Consider the following 18731-nt stretch of genomic DNA (forward strand, 5'->3'; position numbering starts at 1 on the left):
CAATTCTTCAATGTATAATTTCAGTTACATCACACTGCAAATTTTTGCTATAAATTCTGTGTTACAATCGAGCCCTAACATCAATGTCATGGACTCCTTTTAATATATAACTTAATAATCAATCTACTGGGATGACTTCTGCACCCACAAACATTTCATCACCAGCCACAAACTCAGAGAAGCGTTGGTTGAATTCAGTCAAGGTCACAAACATGGCAAAGCCATGTAGTGCACTCATAGTTTCTCCAGGCCTCTGTAAAGCTGAGTCGTGCTCATTTGGAACGTAGATCTTCAGAATGGACTGCTGTCGATCTCTCTGGTTCAGTAAAGCAAGTTTCATCTGACAAAAAAAAATGGACACAATCTGAACTGAAACTGTTGTCTGAATTTATTTATTTATTAAATAACAATAACAAAGGCCAGAAAATGCCAGGCCACAAGTATTAATCCACTGTCTGCTATCTCAACTGTGAAAAATCAGTAAAAATGTTCCATTTGAGGAACAAATTAGCTGCAATAGATGTTTTACTACCTCAAGGAATCATTCTGGATTTTCCCTTGCTCATTTTTCCCAGGCAGATTGAGTCAGGAATGATTGAGGGAAGAAGAAAACTTTTAAAATATTAAATTTTTAGTTTAATCAGTCCTTTCCAATTGTCATGCATCATTAAAATGTACCATCAGACTCTCTGAACTTTTTTTTCTCATCCTCTTCATCCCGATCCATCTTTGAAAAAGCATCTTAAATCCAGACTCTTCCAATCAAGATTTAATTACCTGTCTTAATCTCAACATTTATCATGTGTTTCTTTGTTATAAAAATACAAAAGTAAACACAAGTGTTGTTGATTTGTCTCTCATGAGTATAGCTGTAATGGAGTCAATAGTACAGTCAACGTTGCAGTCTTCACATTTGATAGGATACTGTTTGAGGCTTGATGGTGTGAAAAGATGTGCCATGGCCCTGAATAGCCAGAGACTTCAAGGCCTCATGATCAATGCCCATTGCCAATATGGCACCAAAAGCACCAACATCTGTGATGTAAATGCATTCCTCAAGAGAAAACTTGTTTCACCAAGGTCTGGCAGCATGTATGGAGAGAAATCAAAGTTAAATGTTTCGGGTTAATGTTCGAGGGTTTTGGGAAGTGGGTTCTGAGGAAGGCTCACTTGACCTGAAATGTTAACTCTGATTCCTCTCCACAGATGCTGCCAGGCCTGCTGAGATTTTCCTGAAAATGTGTTGCTGGAAAAACGCAGCAGGTCAGGCAGCATCCAAGGAGCAGGACAATCGACATTTCGGGCATGAGCCCTTCTTCAGGCCCGAAACATCGATTCTCCTGCTCCTTGGATGCTGCCTGACCTGCTGCGCTTTTCCAGCAACACATTTTCAGCTCTGATCTCCAGCATCTGCAGTCCTCACTTTCTCCTGCTGAGATTTTCCAGCATTTTCTGTTTTTGTTTCTGATTTACAGCATCAATTCGTTTGGTTTTTATTCACCAAGGATCATTCCAGTTTCCTGGGTTGCAGGATGAAAATCACTTTGCTTTGAAAGCCAGGTATAGTAAACAGCCTAATGCCAGTTTCAATCATTGGCGCTGGATACCAACTTTTCTGCATTGTTTACAGTATTGGATGCTAGATTGGGTTGCATTTGCAGATGGATGGGGAACACTCAAATTTGTAAGTCATAATATTTTCACATTGAAACAAATTGGGGGTGAAATTCCTCCAGCTAATAGTTTTAGCAGAAGAATTCCTCCACTGTAGCTTTTAGAAACAAGCTTGTGTGGTTCCATGTTTCCTTACGTTTTCTTTGAAAGGCCACTGAATCAAAGCATCATACTGTCCCTTGAGCAAAATGTAGTAAAGTGAAATATATGATCCTTGAGCTTCTCCATGGCCATTGAGATATATTCGAAGACACATCTTATACCCATATTTGCAAAGGTAAAATTCTGCAAAATAATGGAGAATAAACACATTTAGATATATCATCCACTTAACATTATATTTTTATACAATGAACATATCAGCTGATTGTGTGGAGTGGCTTACAACCCTTAGACTAGATGCAACAAACAGTGATGACTGTGCTCCCCAGATTTGTAAATGCTGCTCAAAATAGGTTTTCAATAACAAAGTGACAGTGGTGAACAAGATGAGGTAATTATCTGAAGATATATAGTAATGATGCTGTACCTCTTGATCAATGTTCACAGCAGAAGTAAAACAGATCCTCAGGAAGCAGAACAGAAAGCAGATATGGACCTGCTGCCTAAAATAGGCCTCAAGAGGAAACTCAAGCACCTCGTATTCAAGTTCTCATACAATTCTAGCATTTATTCAGATGGTAATAATTGATAGCATGAGGAGTTGTAATTTTTTTTAGAACTGTCAGATAATTGAATCAGTACTTTCAACTGGTAACAATGCTAGGAGGAAATCCTCTGTGCACAATTAGTTAGCATAGTAGTATTCTTATATTAGAACTTCAGGGTTGTCACATTTTGTTGTCATACTATTGACATCACATTGTACAATCTTCTTTTACTCAGATTAATGGAAATGAGAAGGCCCAGCCGCAAGTGAGTGCTAGTGGTATGTTGGGGCATATAACTATGCTCTGCTTGGCATAACACCCTTGTTTTTCTTTTGTCCCATGCCCCATAGGCAATGTTATGGGATATATGCACATCCGTTAAAAATAAGTCAACTGCAACATGAAATAACTCCACAGGCCAGTATTATATCACCCTGTAAATAACCCTGTATTTGCACATGAAAGCTCCTTTCCTCTAGTACTGCTTTTTCAGAGTCAGCTCTGTGTGCCAGAATCTCTTGACACTTGAAACTATCACTGTATTCTAACAGATGAAAGGCTTAAGAGACAATCAATTTTTCAATGTATAATTTCAGTTACATTGCACTGTAAATTTTTGCTATAAATTCTGTGTTATGATCGAGCCCTCCCCTATCACCTGATGAAGGAGTGTTGCTCCGAAAGCTAGTGTGCTTCCAATTAAACCTGTTGGACCATAACCTGGTGTTGTGTGATTTTTAACTCAATAGACATAAGCATCCTGCATTAGAGAACAGAAATTGCTCCTGATTGGTGCCCAGTGACTCCTACTGGAAGGGCAGAGACAGAAGAACCACTGGAAATTGTAGCACAGATCATTTAATTTGTTCTATTTTTGGTCAACTTAGTTGACTGGATGGCTGGTTTGTGATGATATCAACAGCATGGGTTCAATTCTTTTACCAGCTGAAGTCACCTTCTCAATTTTGCCTCTTGTCTAAGGTGTGTGACCGTCAGATTGAACTCACCACTTATCTTGAGAGACAGAGAGCAGCCTCATGGTCATCTAGAACTAAGGCAACTTTCCAGTAATCCAAAGTAAACCTCACTGCCCTGCTCTCATTCTCCCCCCTTGATAGTCCCTTATATCTCCTTTAAATATCAGGGTTCAAAGGATAGAGCAAAGGATCAAACTCTGCTAATACGATCCCATGATCACATTTCTGTTCAGGTTCACTTGCCTGTTTTAGTAATGCACCAAAGGGTGCCTGGTGCTTTTAGAAAAAGATTGATGAGAAAGATACTGAAAACAGATGTAATAAAACTATTGGAATGTACTAGAATTTTCAGATATACTACAGAAATTAATGTTACCATCATACCACTAGAATCCAAGTAAGGTGTTGTTCCATCAATAGCTTCTTCCAACCTTTGCTTAATTTGTGGAATTTTCCAGATGAATATGCCTGTCTCTGTCATCGTTTCCAGTGCCATCATTTGTGCTGCAGTCTTTTGTATAACCTGCTCTGTTCGACACAATCTAGATGCAACATTTGTCAGCTTCAGGGAGCCATAATATCAAAAGAAATAATTGTTAGTGAAAATGTTTACTGAGTCAGATTTGTACTAATTTAGTAACTAACAGGTGAGTACATTAGAAAAAAATTAAAATTATCACCTTCAATTAAGTACTATCAAATAGAGATGTTGTTTACATTTTCTCTGCAGTTAGATCTGTAGATGCAGGTAATTTAGCCCATTGTGTAGTATTGTCTCTTTGGAAGAGCAATTCCCTTGTTCTACTCTTGCTTTTTAGACAACAATGACAATTACCTTGTCAGGAAGATTTTAGGGAGTGTTAAGGCTCCAACCAACAACCTCAAATCTTTCATTGCTGCATGAGGCTTTAAAAATGGTGAGAAGAAAGGCAGAAAAAAGTTTATCCTGGGTTTGTCCATTTGGTAAAGCAACAGGTAACTGACGAGGGAGGGAGTCTTTCTTTCAGACTGTAAAGAAAAATCTTTAATTGGTAGACTACACAATTATAGTACCTCCTGTTTTCTAAACCAAGGGTGGTATAGGTCCCGGTGTGTGACAGCAGAGGGGCAATGAAAAACAGATTGAAACCAATTATACTAAATGGAATATTCTAAATCTGAATTGGCAGAAATTTGAAGGATTCAAATCACCATATCATCAATATGATGGTTTGAAAATAATATATCAGAAGTCACACTATAATAGACAATTAAAATGGTGCAGAGCAAATACTAAAGAACTGTGTGACCAAAGTCACCAGTTGTTTATTTAAATTATCAAATATTATTTACATACACGCAGGAGTAAGGTATTCAGCTCTTTGATCCTGCTCCTGTCATTTTACAAGATCAGTGTTGATGTGATTGTGATGTCAACTTCACCTTCCTGTACATCCCCTACACCCTATGATTCCTAGGAGAAAGTGAGGACTGCAGATGCTGGAGATCAGAGCTGAAAAATGTGTTGCTAGGAAAGTGCAGCAGGTCAGGCAGCATTCCTGAAGAAGGGCTTAAGCCCGAAACGTCGATTCTCCTGCTCCTTTGATGCTGCCTGACCTGCTGCACTTTTCCAGCAACACATTTTTCAACCCTATGATTCCTAGTCAGGAACCTAACTCAGCCTTTGCAGTATTCAGTGAAGCTGGCTGCTCTGGACAAGAGGATGCCACAGACCAAAAACTCTGAAAGAAATTCTCCTAATCCCTATCTCAAATGGGAACTGCTTATTTTAACTGTGTTCCCTAGCTCTTGTCTCTTTCACAAGGGGCAATTTCACAAGGGGCAACATCCACCTTGTCAAGTCCTCTTAGAATCTTATATATTTCAATAAAGTTGGTTATCTGTCAGTCCTCTAAAGAGGAATGCAGGCACAAACTGTCCAATCGTTTTCTTGGAAAGACAACACCTTCTACAAAAAAAAAGTGTAGGAATTTAGAAAATTAACGTTTTGACTAACCTTGTCTTCAACGTCATTAAACTGTTGGTTATTGAGCTGTATTTGTCCATTTACAGTAGCAGCAATTCTTGAGCATGTGTCAACCTTTCTTGATAATGCAGTGAGTGTATCATTAAATGCAGTTAATTTTGTCTCAACAACTGTGACACACTGTTTTGTTTCTTCAATGAGCTTGCAGTATTGTTGCATTTCTTTACCAACTTCATTTATTTGATGCTCTTTCTGAAAGTTTACATTCCTCGACTGAACTTTGCTAGCTTCGGTCTCAAATTCCATTACACTTCTTGACATATCTGGTTGAAGATTGACCGAAATCGCTTTCTGATTCAGTGTCATGACTTCATCCATTAAAAGATTAAGGTGCTGTCCAACACATCCAGTCTCATGTTGCTGAATATTTGATTTCCCTCCCTAGAACAGAAAATGATGTTAGCTTTATCTTGTCCCTAAGATTTATAGTAATGATAGAGGCTGCTTAATTTCTTTGCTGGGAAAACTCTTTGGGTCTATCAGAAAGAGGAAGATCATGAAATATGGCATGTATAAGTAGTATGTCATTGTGTTGTACTCTTAGATGTGAGAATCCTAAACTTGGTAGCATAGTTCAGGTGCTCCTGAGGTTCGAATTGAATAGGGAGATATCCTGATCCTGCAGCATTGGCACAGTAAATTGTAATATATGACATCATTAGAAAATTGACCTAGCTGTATGAGGAAAGGTGAGGGCAAAAGAAGGATTTTGGGGTGTTAAAGTTCTGCAATTTCACAACTGTGAGCAATATTGGTGTCATATTCAAGTCCTGAAAGAGCATGCAATCATACATCCATCTCTTACTAAGATGATTTATTTCCACTTCAATAACATTGCCCTGATTCTGTCATGCGTTAGCTCAGCTGCTGTCGAAACCTAATCTGTGCCTTTGTTAGCCCTAGACTTGACCAACCTAATGCCTGCTTGACTCGTCTACCACATTCTATCCTCAGATCATCCAAGATTCTGTTGCCTAAATTCAGTCAAGTCCCGCTTACTATCCTCTGTGGTTGCTGACGTATGTTGACTCCCAGTTAAGTACTGCCTTGATTTTGAAACTTCTGCCCTTGTTTTCAAAACCTTCCATAGTCTTGCTATTCCCTATTACCACAATTTCCTCTGACTCCACGACCCTGTAAGATATCTATGTTCCTTTGTTTCTGACCTCTTGAGCAATCTCAAATGTTAGATCACATTCACACTGGTATCCATGTTTTCAGTTGTCAAAGGCCTAAGTTCGGGATCTCCTACCCTAAACCTCTCTTCTTTCTATCATGCGTTCCTTCTTTACAATACTCCCTGAAAAAATGCTCACTAGCCAAGTCTTTAGGTATTCATCCTAATGTGGTTCAGTGCCATATATGAGGTACCTTGGAATACTTTACTATGATAAAAAGAAGTGCATGTTATTGTTATATTAAAGTTGATTCAGGAAGTGTCTGTAGGGAAAGAGGGGGCCTTGAATCTCGTATTAATGGTAAGTATCAGGTGCTTTGAGTATTTAGTAGCACTTTGGATCAGCATTCAGGATACTAGAAAGTATTTCCAATATCTGGTATCAAAATGCTGGTGGTGTTGTTGTAGGGAAGGGGTACTGGAGAGTTAGGAAAAATTATAGGACAGAGAATTAACATTCTTCTCACCCCTCACAATATCATGTACACATCTTCCTTCCCTGACCAGAGACAAACTAGCACTGCCATACGCCACATTCCCTTCAATGGTACGATATTTCCACCAGCCCCCAGTTTTCCCTCTAACGTCGTATGCCTGATGTTGTCAGATGCTGCATGTAGAGCAGATGGGCAGTTCTGAAAGATAAGTTAATGTATCTGCAGCTACGGGATATCCGTGATGGACATACATAGGAGAACAATCACAGCAAAGAGAAACGGGTGGGTTTTGGGAATGGTTTCTGGTGTGTAAATTAGAAGGGTAATTAACAAGGATATAATTGTGTATACGTAAAAATTGGAATCGAGGGGCTCTTGTGGCACTGTGGTAATTTGCTTATCTCTACGCCAGAAGGTCTGGGTTCATGTTCACCTCCTCCAGAGGAATGTCATAGCATGCCTGAACAGGCTGATCAGAAGTTTCACAAATGCTATTTTTCTTGTAGTCTCTGGGGATGCCTTTCTCCTCATTCTTCCTTGAATTTCATGCATGTTAATTAGTCCAAAGGAAATGACAAGTGGACAGAGCTCAGAAGAGACTTTAATTCTCTAAATCACTTCTTTATATACTCTGAAGTAGGCTCATTCCCTTCTGTGTTTGTACTTCCTTTAGGTTCACCCCATCAATAAAATGTTCTGGACTTCACTCAGCACTCTGACCTGCTGAGAATATTAACAGTAACCTGTATTTTTCTGAATTTAACAGATAATATTTATTCCTCCCATAATGTGGCAGAAAGCCTCGATTTCATTCACATATTGCTGGGACTTCTATTAAACTACAAAAATAATTTCTGCAAAAAACAAAAACAATAGAAGTATAGAAGCACCTAATGACTGACTAACTTATGAACCACAAAGTCACAAGGTACAATGACGTACTATTAACCTGAGAATTATAAACAGACTTCCTGTTTACATTTTATTGTGGTTGCTAACATTAGAAATGAAGACAACAAAATTGTTTACACTTTGGCAAAAAAAATTAAAAATGGATTCAATAGCCACAAAGTATCATAAATTTGGTGATGTTTTTGGATAAAAGTGTAGATCAAAGAATAAAAAGCTATTTCTGCAGTAACTAACCACTTGCAACCTTGGGCACATGCCAAGTCTTCTAATTTGTTTCCTGAAACTCTCAGTTCCACCCTGATTGAAGCCAGCCAAAGCAACAAAACAAATGTAGCAGAGGTACAAAGCCAAATTATAGCCTCTATCCCCAGGGCAACCTTGATGTTACAGGTTCAACAGGCACATTTTCAAACCTTACTTTATACAACAATTTGAGCAGCTTGTACAGCAGCTTCAGCATCAGTTCCCAAAATGGGATTTTAAAAGAGGCATTTTTGTTTCATTCTAATGAAACAGTTTGAGTGTTTTTACCTTAAACCTACACCCTACTGCTCTGAAACAGCAGCTGTTCTTCTTTTTGAAACCTTTGTCTTCAGATTCAGCAAGCTGCAAAAAAAATCATTATTCTGTTAATGAATAGTATAAATGATCCTTATGGTTTAATTTCTTACTTTTGAGCACTAGGTTTCTTGAAATTATGGCTCTTGTTAGTTACTACATCAGGGAAGCCAGGTTGCTAATGTATTGCAGCCTCAACATGAAACCCATTATAAGAAATCTTCAGTATATATTGCTTATATTAATCATAATGGCAGAACAGGCTAGTAAACCAAATTACAGCAAAAGCGTTAAATGTACTAAACTTGTGCGCATTGGGAGGAAGGTCAAGACATATTAAAAAATTTCTCCTGCAACATGAGGTTTGAAATAACTGCACAGAGGCCAGTATCCCATCACCAACTCACCCTTTATTTACTTGTGCACAGTACTTATGGCTATGGCCAGCCAGCTCACGAGTCAGTCATCTGAACTGAAGTTTTTTTTCCTATTTTTATTTTTTATAAATTCAATCTTCTAGTTTTTTTTTCTTTTCTTCGCCCACACCACTGCCTAACTGCAGTAGGCATATATTTTTCCCAGCACCCTTGTGGTGTGTGTGCGCGCGCGTGTGTGTGTGCAGGTGTAGGACACAGTGAAAGACAACAGGTGCACAAATCTTTATTCAGTTTCCACCACCAGAAAGAAAGGAAACACCTGAATGGCCAGTGACAAGCAGTGCCCTTCTCAGAGGGCAATGCTGCGTGATCAAACAGTGAGGGGGAGAGGGCAGGGATCAAATCAAAACAGAGTTGGAGGGGGAAATAATACAGTCCACTTCCTGCAGTGCCCACCTTTACCTGAAAATCTCAAGGGTGTTCACGGACACTGCGTGTTCCTTCTCCAGGGACACCCGGGCTCAGCCGTAGCCACGGAAGGGGGCAGGCAATTGCCATAACGATATCTCTTGTTTATATATTTTTTCTTTTACCTGCACACTACTGCCTAACTGCGGTGGTGCTTCTTTAATCCCCAGCACCCGTGTTGTGTATGCAGGCGTGAGACACAGGGAAAGACACATGGTGCACAAATCTTTATTCAGTTTCCACCACCAGGAAGAAAGGAAACACCCAAGTGGCCAGTGACAAGCAGTGCCCTTCTCAGAGGGCAATGCTGCATGACCAAACAGTGAGGGGGGAGGGCAGGGATCAAATCAAAACAGAGTTGGAGGGGGAAATAATGCAGTCCACTTCCTGCTATGCCCACCTTTCCTATGAAAATCTCAAGGCTGTTCGTGGACACCTTGTACTCCTTCTCCAGGGACACCCGGGCTCGGCAGCAGCCACAGAAGAGGGGCAGGCAATTGGCCATAACGATATCTCTTGTTTATATTTTTTTTTAAAACAGTGAAGGGGAGGGTAGTGACTAAATCAGAATAGAGTTGGAGGGGGGACACTCCTGTTTTTTTTTCTCTTGTTTATATTTTTTTTTTCGTAACGACACTCTTCCCCCATTTTTTTTTCTTCTTTCTTTTTTTTGATTTTTTTTTTAACCCCCACACTACCACCTAAGTGCAGTAGTGCTTATTTTTTCCCCCAGCACCCATGGTGTGTGTGTGCAGGTGTGAGACACAGTGAAAGACACAAAGTGCACCAATCTTTATTCAAATTCCACCACCAGGAAGATAGGAAAACACCCGGGTGGCCAGTGACAAACACTGCCCTTCACAGCAAGGGACAGTGCTGTGTGATCAAAACAGTGAAGGGGAGGGTAGTGACTAAATCAAAATAGAGTTGGAGGGGGGAACACTCCTGTTTTTTTTTCTCTTGTTTATATTGGTCAGCCAGGGCTTTCCTGATTGGGGTTGTTAATCTGGGCCAATCAACAACCTCAGTCAACGAGGTCAACCTGATTCCAATCACTACAATGTTCTAACATGCTTCTCAGCTTCAAAGTCAGATTTCAGATGAAAAGCAAATCTGGATGTCATCTGTATCACTGGCAAGGGATACAGGATATGGGCTATACAATACAATACAATACAACAAAGATACTCAACTGTGGCACTATTCTAACACAGGTAGGAACATAAATATGCAATCAAGAACATGGTAAATTATTATTAAAACAGAAAGTGCCAAAAGAATTCAGGTCTGGAAGCATCTGTGGGGAGAGAAACAGAGTTGATGTTTCTAATTTATTTTGCTTATTCTGAAGCAGATCGATAACAGACTCAAAGTTAACTCTGCTTTCTCTCATGGGGTGGTTCAGTGATCTCAGTACCAGGGATCCAGGTTCGATTGCACCCTCAGGTGACTGTACGTGTGGAGTTTGCACCTTCTCCCTGTGTCTGCGTGGTTTCCTCTGGGTGTTTCAGTTTCCTCCCACAGTCCAAGATGTACAGATTAGGTGGATTGGCCATGGTAAATTGTTCATAGTGTCCAGGGATATGCAGGCTGGGTGGATTAGCCTTGGGAAATGCAGGTTATGGGGAAAAGGTTGGGATGCTGGCAAAGGGTCAATGTGAATTTATAGCTTTAAATTAAGGGGGGGTAGATATAGGACTGATGTTAGGGGTAGGTTCTTCACTCAGCGAGTCGTTAGTTCATGGAATGCCCTGCCAGTAACAGTGGTGGACTCTCCCTCTTTATGGGCATTTAAGAGGGCATTGGATAGGTATATGGAGGATAGTGGGTTAGTGTAGTTTAGGTGGGCTTGGATCGGCGCAACATCGAGGGCCCAAGGGCCTGTACTGCGCTGTATTCTTCTATGTTCTATGTTCTATGTTCTATGTGAACTCAATGGGCCAAATGGCCTCTTTCTGCACTGTAGGGATTCTATTTTAGGTATCTAGTGAATAAAGCATTTTGCTATTACTGTGTTTTATTTTATTGTATTACCCTTAATCTAATTCTTACAATGCAATGTATATTTTAAAGTGCCAGAGGAAACCTAATTATTTTTATTTGAAACTTGTAGTTGGTACCTTTTCATCTGGTAGTTCCACCTGTCCTGACATGCCCACATCCATTGTTTTGTTCTGTACTTTACATTCTATGTATGCCTCTATTGTATGAGCCTGTGTGAGCAAAGATAAGAAGAATACCAATTAACATTTGTGCCACATTCAATCTGCTGATTTCATTCAAGTCAGTCTTTAGTGGAATTCTGGAAAATCCATGAATAGAATGGTAACTCCCATCTTCCACTGCTCTGCAGTCGAGGTGGAATGGTTACTTCTGCGCACTTTTGTACAATATCAGCTGATTGAAACAGTTCCTTCCTCTAGCTCACCAGATACAAAAGAAAAGGCACATTATGTAAATATAAAACAGAAACCAGTTTGGTCTGTTTCAGATTGAAAGTCTGCATGCAATTGGTTATGATCTATACAAGTAATTCTATGCCTATTTCCTCATGGCATTGACGGGGAAATGTATATATGGTATATTGTGTGGCCTTACTCCATTAGTGGAAAGTGAAGACCTAATACACTGTCATGCCTGCACTGTCTAGGATCATAAATAATAGCGGAGTCATTCGCTAATCAGTATTGAATTACACAGTAGCATACCTGACACAGCTACACCACAGTGGTTTTTGGAAAGGAGTTCCAGGATTTTTACTAAGTGACAATGAAAGAAATAGTGATATAGTTCCAAGTTAAGATTATATATGACCCAGAAAGGTGCACACAGATGTTTAATGTTCCCACGTGTCTGTCTCCCTGTCCTTCTACATAAAGGTTAATAGTCAGAAGGTATTTTGAAGGAGACTTGGCAAGTTGCTGCAGTGAAGATTGTTGACGGTAGAGAACAGCAAATCTCTTATCTTTTATAAGAGGAATCACTTATTCCAATTTATGGCACTGAGTCCAAATTCCACTTGCAGAGTTAACTTGTGGAAATTCAGACATTCTTGATGCCAGTTTTTTGCCAAATCTCCCCTAGAAATTCATAAATGAACTGGCCCAAGCACCAGGAACTTTCTAATTATAGGAATGGCATTTCTGGTAACGAAGCGGCTCTTAGCAGACTGCTGCCTGCATTTATTTTGCACTTGAAATGGAAAAGATATTCAAGGCCTGCAAAATTCAAACATCACATGTTGCAATATCTCTGATGCAAAACACAGGAATGGCAGTGTCCCTTTGAGATAAAGCTTGCTCTAAATGTTACTTCTGAAGTTGTAACAAGAGTACCTTTGTTGGAGTAGAAGGAAAACTGCCCATTATATGCATTTTGAAAAATGTCTGGGCAGAGGTAACTAGTTAACAACTATTCTCCTTTTTATTTCTGTAAGTCTTGTGAGGATTATAGGAAAAAGGTTTCAGGGCTCAGACCAATTGTAAAATTAGATATTTAGGCTTTACCTTTTTAAAGCATACCACAAAAAAACCTTCTTCAGCTTGGTGCATCATGCAGAAAAGATGTAAAAACCTCAGGAAATATTTCAATTCTTATCACATGGTTTTCTTGCTGCTGGGTATTTTTATTTTATTAATTCATAGGATGTGGATGATACTGGCTGGGCCAGCATTTATTACCCATCCCTAATTGCTCTTGATAAGGTAATGTTGACAACTGGCATCCATTCTGAGAGACAGGTGCTGTTGTTCAAGTGATAGTAACCACACAATATCCTCTCACTCTGATCATTCTCAGAGGATATTTCTCAGCAGTAGAATACCACAAAGAGGAAGGATAGGATAAAAAATATCTGGATTCAAATATACAATATCATGAAAAATAAACCATGTTAACTTTATTGCACCTTTGTCCTGAGAATTCACTGCAATGGAGTGGAAAAATAGACTGGTGTACATTGTTATTGAGATAGGACAGAGGCTAATGATTGAGACACTAGAAGGTGTGCGCAGGTGGACAGGACTGTTTATACATTTAAGTGGAGCACTATTAAAGTGATTGCCTCATTGATTAGAGTTTCCCTGTTCATTCAATACTACCATGCCTGCTTACCAATTCAAATTGTTATCAACATTTATAGCAAGTTCAGACATTGGCTGTAAATTAAACATTATACACAAATCAAAGCAGGTTTCTGCATCGTTAACTTAGTCCTGTCTAAAATGCTCTTGTTTTCCAGGGATTATTGTTTCCAATGGTTTACCTGAAATCAACATTAAACTGATTGGCCTGTAGTTACCAGGTTTATCTTTCTCCCCGTTTGAACATTGTTGTGACCTTTGCAATGATGTCACCTCCATATCAAAGGGGTAAGTGAAGATTGTGGCCAGAATCTCTGACATTCCTCCTCCTACAATATATTGTTTAAACTAAGCAACTTTGTTTCAAAGGAAGACTTGAATTTGTATAGTGCATTTCATGATCTCTGATGTAACTGTAATGCTATGCAACTATTTAAGAATAGTCATTGCTGTAATCTAGGAATTTAATTTATGTCACCTAAGGTGTACTCTACATGAAATGAGTGACTTATCAACTTTAAGTACAGGCAGCCTTTTAATAAACCTCCTCTTTATTTTTCAGTGCATCTAGTATCCAGATTGCCTCCTCTTCTTTGGCAAAAGGATACAGCTGTGGATTGCATTAATACAGCTTCAAGTACCATGAGGGGAAAAATAATTCAGCAATAATTTGAAATAAAATTACTCGTTATACTGGGAGCTGTTTTGAAGTAAGCAAGAGGAGTTTGTGTCAATCGCAAACTGATTTTTCCTCTTGGCCTTCTCAGAAGGGAGAAACCTTTTTAAAAAATGGGAAAGGAGGAGAGAAAGAGGCAAAAACATCAAATTGTATAAGAAAAGATTATGTTGACAGTGTTCTCGTACTCTTATTTCTGATGCAGGAATTTCATCTTTTGATCCTGTTTCTTTGCCAACTTACAGCACCACCTGCAGGAATGGTATTTGTTTCACTGAGAAACTTAACCAATTGTGTCTTAAAATTGGCTGGATCCTGGGCAAAATTATATTGCCAAATGGGATCTTGCTTCAATCTGAAATACTTTATAGAGTAGCGACTGCAGAAAATATCTTTCACTTGTTTATAAATATACAATGACTAATTATGTTTAAATTAACTCTTATTTATAGGAAATGTTACCATTCTGAAAAAAAAGCTCTTCACATTCACACTACTAAAGGAGTTATAAATTTAATAATTTTTATTTGTCTATTGAACACTTTTTTAACAAAGAACAGCTCATCAGCTTCATTTTCTTGATTCTGCTTCTTCACTCTATACTACTTGCTTCAACCAAGTGAGCAAAGGAGCACAGTACCTTTTGTCTTAGGCATGTTCTCACCTCCACCTGGGTTTAGTCTTGGATGTGAATTTCTGGCAATTCACTATTTGGGGAATTGCGTGCACAAACCTGCATTTGGACAGTGAAATTTAAAACCAGCACATAGCACCATTTTATGATAAGTGCTTACCTTTACGAGACAAAGTCTCTGACATTTAATCATAGCTCATTATTATCATACAAGTCATAAACAATAATGACAAGGTAGCTGTTGACAATTTTGCTTTTTTTACTCCGTAAATACTTAATTAAGGATTTTAAATAAATGAAAGACCTCTGGTGGAAGTTATAGGAACTGCAGCAATTTTGATTAGCCGAGTGCACTTCAGCACACACATAGGAAACATGATCGTGTGTATTCTTCCTGATGTTTGGTCGTTGGTTGGCAAAAGAAGAACAAGAAAGTTGACCTGGTGTTGTTGCTGGTATTTATTCCCTAGACAACAGAACTTAGAATAGATTTTCTGGGTCATTTATGCCACTCAGTAATATATTTGTGGGACCTTGTGATGTGCAAATTGGCTGTTTCATTTACCTTAATTATAACAGAGGCTACACCTCAAACGAACTGCGAAGCAATTTATGACATCCTGAGGTTGTGGAATATATTACGGAACTTAAGTGTTTTCTTTAAATCAAAGACCCATTTGTCAGCACATGTGGAAGAAATAGGGTTCATAAGGTTTGAAAAAGTGCAGGAAATGCTCCAGCATAACACTTATTCGCATCATCCAAAGAAATTAGACTACATGGTGATTCACTCATTTTCAGAAACCATTGGTACATCGCCTATATAACAGCAATGGTTGGGCATGAAAAGCAATTTATTACCTATTAAGCTCTTTGGGGGCAAGACAGAACATTATATAAATAGAATATCTCAGGGTTTTGTTGCATAGTGATGGTGTCCATACCTCTGAATCAGGGGGGCTATGGTCAAGTCGCACTTATTTTGAAATATAAATTTATTCCTCTTTGTAAAAGGAACTAAACTACCAAAATATCATATTTTTAGTTTATGGTACAATGTAATGTTAGCAATTATTTTTGAATATTTATTAGCTGTATTAATGGAAGTAGTCTGACAGGAATTAATATTTGTCGTTTCCCTTAAGCCTATTATACCAGTCAAGAAGAACCACCACTGACAAAAATTGCAAAGGAAACAACTCATTATCTGCTGATGCCTTATCCTGAGTCAAAGAGCTCAGCAAAGCACAGAAGTGTGCATCAGATGAGGAGCAGGTTGAGAGGTACTTGAAAGGGTCTGTGGGTTGTTTGAATTAAAATACAGATTTTTCCAATAAAATAAACAATTATAGTTACAAATGAAATAAATTTAAAATTATAATTATAGACAATAGTTTTGTAGTCAGTGAATTAGTAAGAAAGAAACAAGGAAATTCATTTAAGTAACAAGTTGCAAAACATTGGGAAGAGCCTCATTGCTAACACAAAGTGAAGAATATCTTCACCAAAAGACAGCCCTTCTGATGGTGCATTATGACTAGTACGAAATGAAGTGTTGGCCTGGAGCACATGCTCAAATTTCTGAACTGGACTTGAACCTATTTTCCTCTGACTGGAGTTAGAAGTAAAGTACTACCAACTGAGCCACAGCCCATATCAGTGCAACAGCTAACATGTGAAAGGAACAAAATATATGATGGTTGTTGAGATAACCTATTTTTCAAGTACAGAGTGATCAAGGACCTTTTGGCCCAAGTCACAATACTTAGCAATTGATGAGATTAAATAACATTTGAAAATATGTGCAAATTTGACAAAAAGCTTGAAGTAGCAGCACTCAAGATTCTCAATGCAGCTTTATAGAAATCAGATACAGATCGCAACAATTATTTTGCTTTCAGAAGGGAGGAGTGTTAGAAACAGATGTGCATCGTGTGTGATAAACACCAAAATGTAGAGGAATAGAAGAAGGTGAAAGAGAAATGGAAACATAATTACTTACAAAAGAACTGGTCTCCATTCTGAAACACAGATAATGAAATTCAGTGAAGTATTCAGCTGCTGGGACATTTTACCAAGTCCAATATTTGTAAGTCTTCTTATAATTCACACCTTTTAGGCTCAAGAATATTTTTAAACTTAACTGGAAAAGGTACTTTAAATTCAGCAAGGACTGATTAATGTAATATGTGGATGTAACTGTCAGCAGGAACCTGCATCACAGCTGACATACTGTAATGTAGGAACATGATGAAGTCTTGTTTTCCCAGAATCAGCATGGAAGTCAGCACACACTGGAGGTAAATTATAGCAATGAGTCTGTTCCCTCTCTGTCGGCACTTGTATTCAGGAAGGAAGTAAAGATTGTTGCAACTTCTCCCATTTCTATGTAGGAATTTTCTAATATTCAAAACAAAAATATGCTAACATACTAACTGACTAAATGTTAACAGTAAGCAAATACTGAGCTGGAGTTAAAACACATAGGACCATCTATAAAATTATTTTATTTTGTTCTTTAGTTGGGATTCTGAGGCACCATAATCATGGAAACAGCTTCTTCAATATGATCAACATTTATTTCAACTCCATGAGTTCTAAATTCTGAAGAATTACTAAGATTCCAAAATGTAATTGACAAGCCAGATCTGTGGGCCAGAGATCAAAGTTCAAAACCTTTAAAACTTATGAAATCAACATTGGTATTTACATGGCAGACTTTGATTAAAATCGAGTACATTGTGTGATACAACATAACCTTCAATCCTTGGAATGTTAGTTGTGGAGGCTGCAAAGTGGGAGTCATTTCCCTCACACTTACAATGGTTTCAAATTCTTTGAACAATGGAAAGTAACAGCTATGCGTTCCTCACAGATTTCTGCAATAACAAATACTATTGTGAAGAGTTTGGCTTCACCATACTGATATCATGGTCCTATAATAAACTTTCCAAGTCCACTGAACTAATTTCTGCTCTGAGAAAACATTTGTCAGAGAAAATTATTTGAATATACAAAAGTTTAATTGAATATATAGAACCTACTGAATATATAGAATTCTAAACCTAACCCGAGCACAGCATAACCTTCTATTCTCTTTTCTCTCATGGATTTATCAAGTTTTCTTTTGAAAGAATTTAGCTTAATTTCCTGAGCCACTTGTTGAGATATCAGGTCCTATATTCTGGTCACTCTACAAGAAAGGATCTATTTTTATATCCCCGTGCATTTATTAATAACTATGTACAAGGTATGGAATCTAATTTGGATTCTCCCACAAGTGAAAACATTCTGCCCCCATCTATCCTGTTCCATTTTAAATCCCATTCCCAATATTGAAAATTTCTATCATGTAATTCATGGATCAAGCTAGTCAATTTAACTTCAATAGTGGAGAAACTTCTGAAGACAATAATTCAGAATATAATTAACAATCACACAGACAAATGTGGATTACAGTTCATGACAACATCAGTAGGATTCCACCACCCATTTCATGTGGAGACAAGTCCCTTCTTCTCATTGAGGTTACCCTTCAGTGTGTTTGTGGCACTACAACCAAAATACCCCTGTGCTAAATGGGATAAATTTAAACACAACTGGCATGATCACCATGTTACATGTGATTGATTTCAAATAAATCTAGCAACTCCAGACTGGGCATTAATAAGGTGCTGTGGGCCATCAGCAGCAAGATTCTACTAAAAGACAATCTGCAATCTCATGGCCCAACATATACCCCACCCTCTCACTGCCACCAAGTCATCAGATCAACCCCAGCTCAATGAAGAATCCAGGAGGATTCAAAGACCAACAACAGGCATACCTAAAAATGAGGTGTCAATTTGGTGTGATAGACATAGAGTCACAGAGATGTACAGTATGGAAACAGACCCTTCGGTCCAACCCGTCCATGCCGACCAGATATCCCAACCCAATCTAGTCCCACCCGCCAGCACCCGGCCCATATCCCTCCAAACCCTTCCTATTCATACACCCATCCAAATGCCTCTTAAATGTTGCAATTGTACCAGCCTCCACCACTTCCTCTGGCAGCTCATTCCATACACGTACCACCCTCTG

The 18731-nt window shown here is 38.5% G+C and overlaps 1 protein-coding gene and 1 long non-coding RNA gene across 9 annotated transcripts in view; one reads left to right on the plus strand and one right to left on the minus strand.

The window, feature by feature from the left end:
• Window positions 1–14: 14 nt before the first annotated feature.
• The window catches only part of LOC122564883 (TNF receptor-associated factor 1-like), a 32380-nt gene continuing 13663 nt past the window's right edge, over window positions 15–18731 (minus strand). For 3 of the 7 annotated variants that reach the window (XM_043720286.1, XM_043720283.1, XM_043720285.1), the window contains 6 exons: window positions 11377–11469; window positions 8385–8459; window positions 5298–5708; window positions 3686–3863; window positions 1811–1959; window positions 15–340 (listed from right to left, as the gene is read on the minus strand). In XM_043720286.1, coding sequence (XP_043576221.1) covers window positions 119–340; window positions 1811–1959; window positions 3686–3863; window positions 5298–5708; window positions 8385–8459; window positions 11377–11469 — 1128 coding nt within the window. In that variant the 3' untranslated portion in view covers window positions 15–118. Of the gene's footprint in view, window positions 341–1407; window positions 1960–3685; window positions 3864–5297; window positions 5709–8384; window positions 8460–11376; window positions 11470–14654; window positions 14748–18731 lie in introns of those variants that run through there. The other 4 variants (XM_043720287.1, XM_043720288.1, XM_043720289.1 and 1 more) reach the window with 3 other exon arrangements.
• LOC122564884 lies at window positions 10197–15843 on the plus strand. 2 transcript variants are annotated; one of them, XR_006316034.1, is made up of 3 exons: window positions 10197–10470; window positions 13497–13626; window positions 15794–15843. It is a non-coding gene; the product is annotated as an uncharacterized LOC122564884 (long non-coding RNA). The 2 variants fall into 2 exon arrangements; XR_006316033.1 differs by lacking the exon at window positions 15794–15843 and adding an exon at window positions 13901–13991.

Source organism: Chiloscyllium plagiosum, chromosome 30, assembly GCF_004010195.1.
Source record: "Chiloscyllium plagiosum isolate BGI_BamShark_2017 chromosome 30, ASM401019v2, whole genome shotgun sequence".
Taxonomy (NCBI): Eukaryota; Metazoa; Chordata; class Chondrichthyes; order Orectolobiformes; family Hemiscylliidae; genus Chiloscyllium; species Chiloscyllium plagiosum.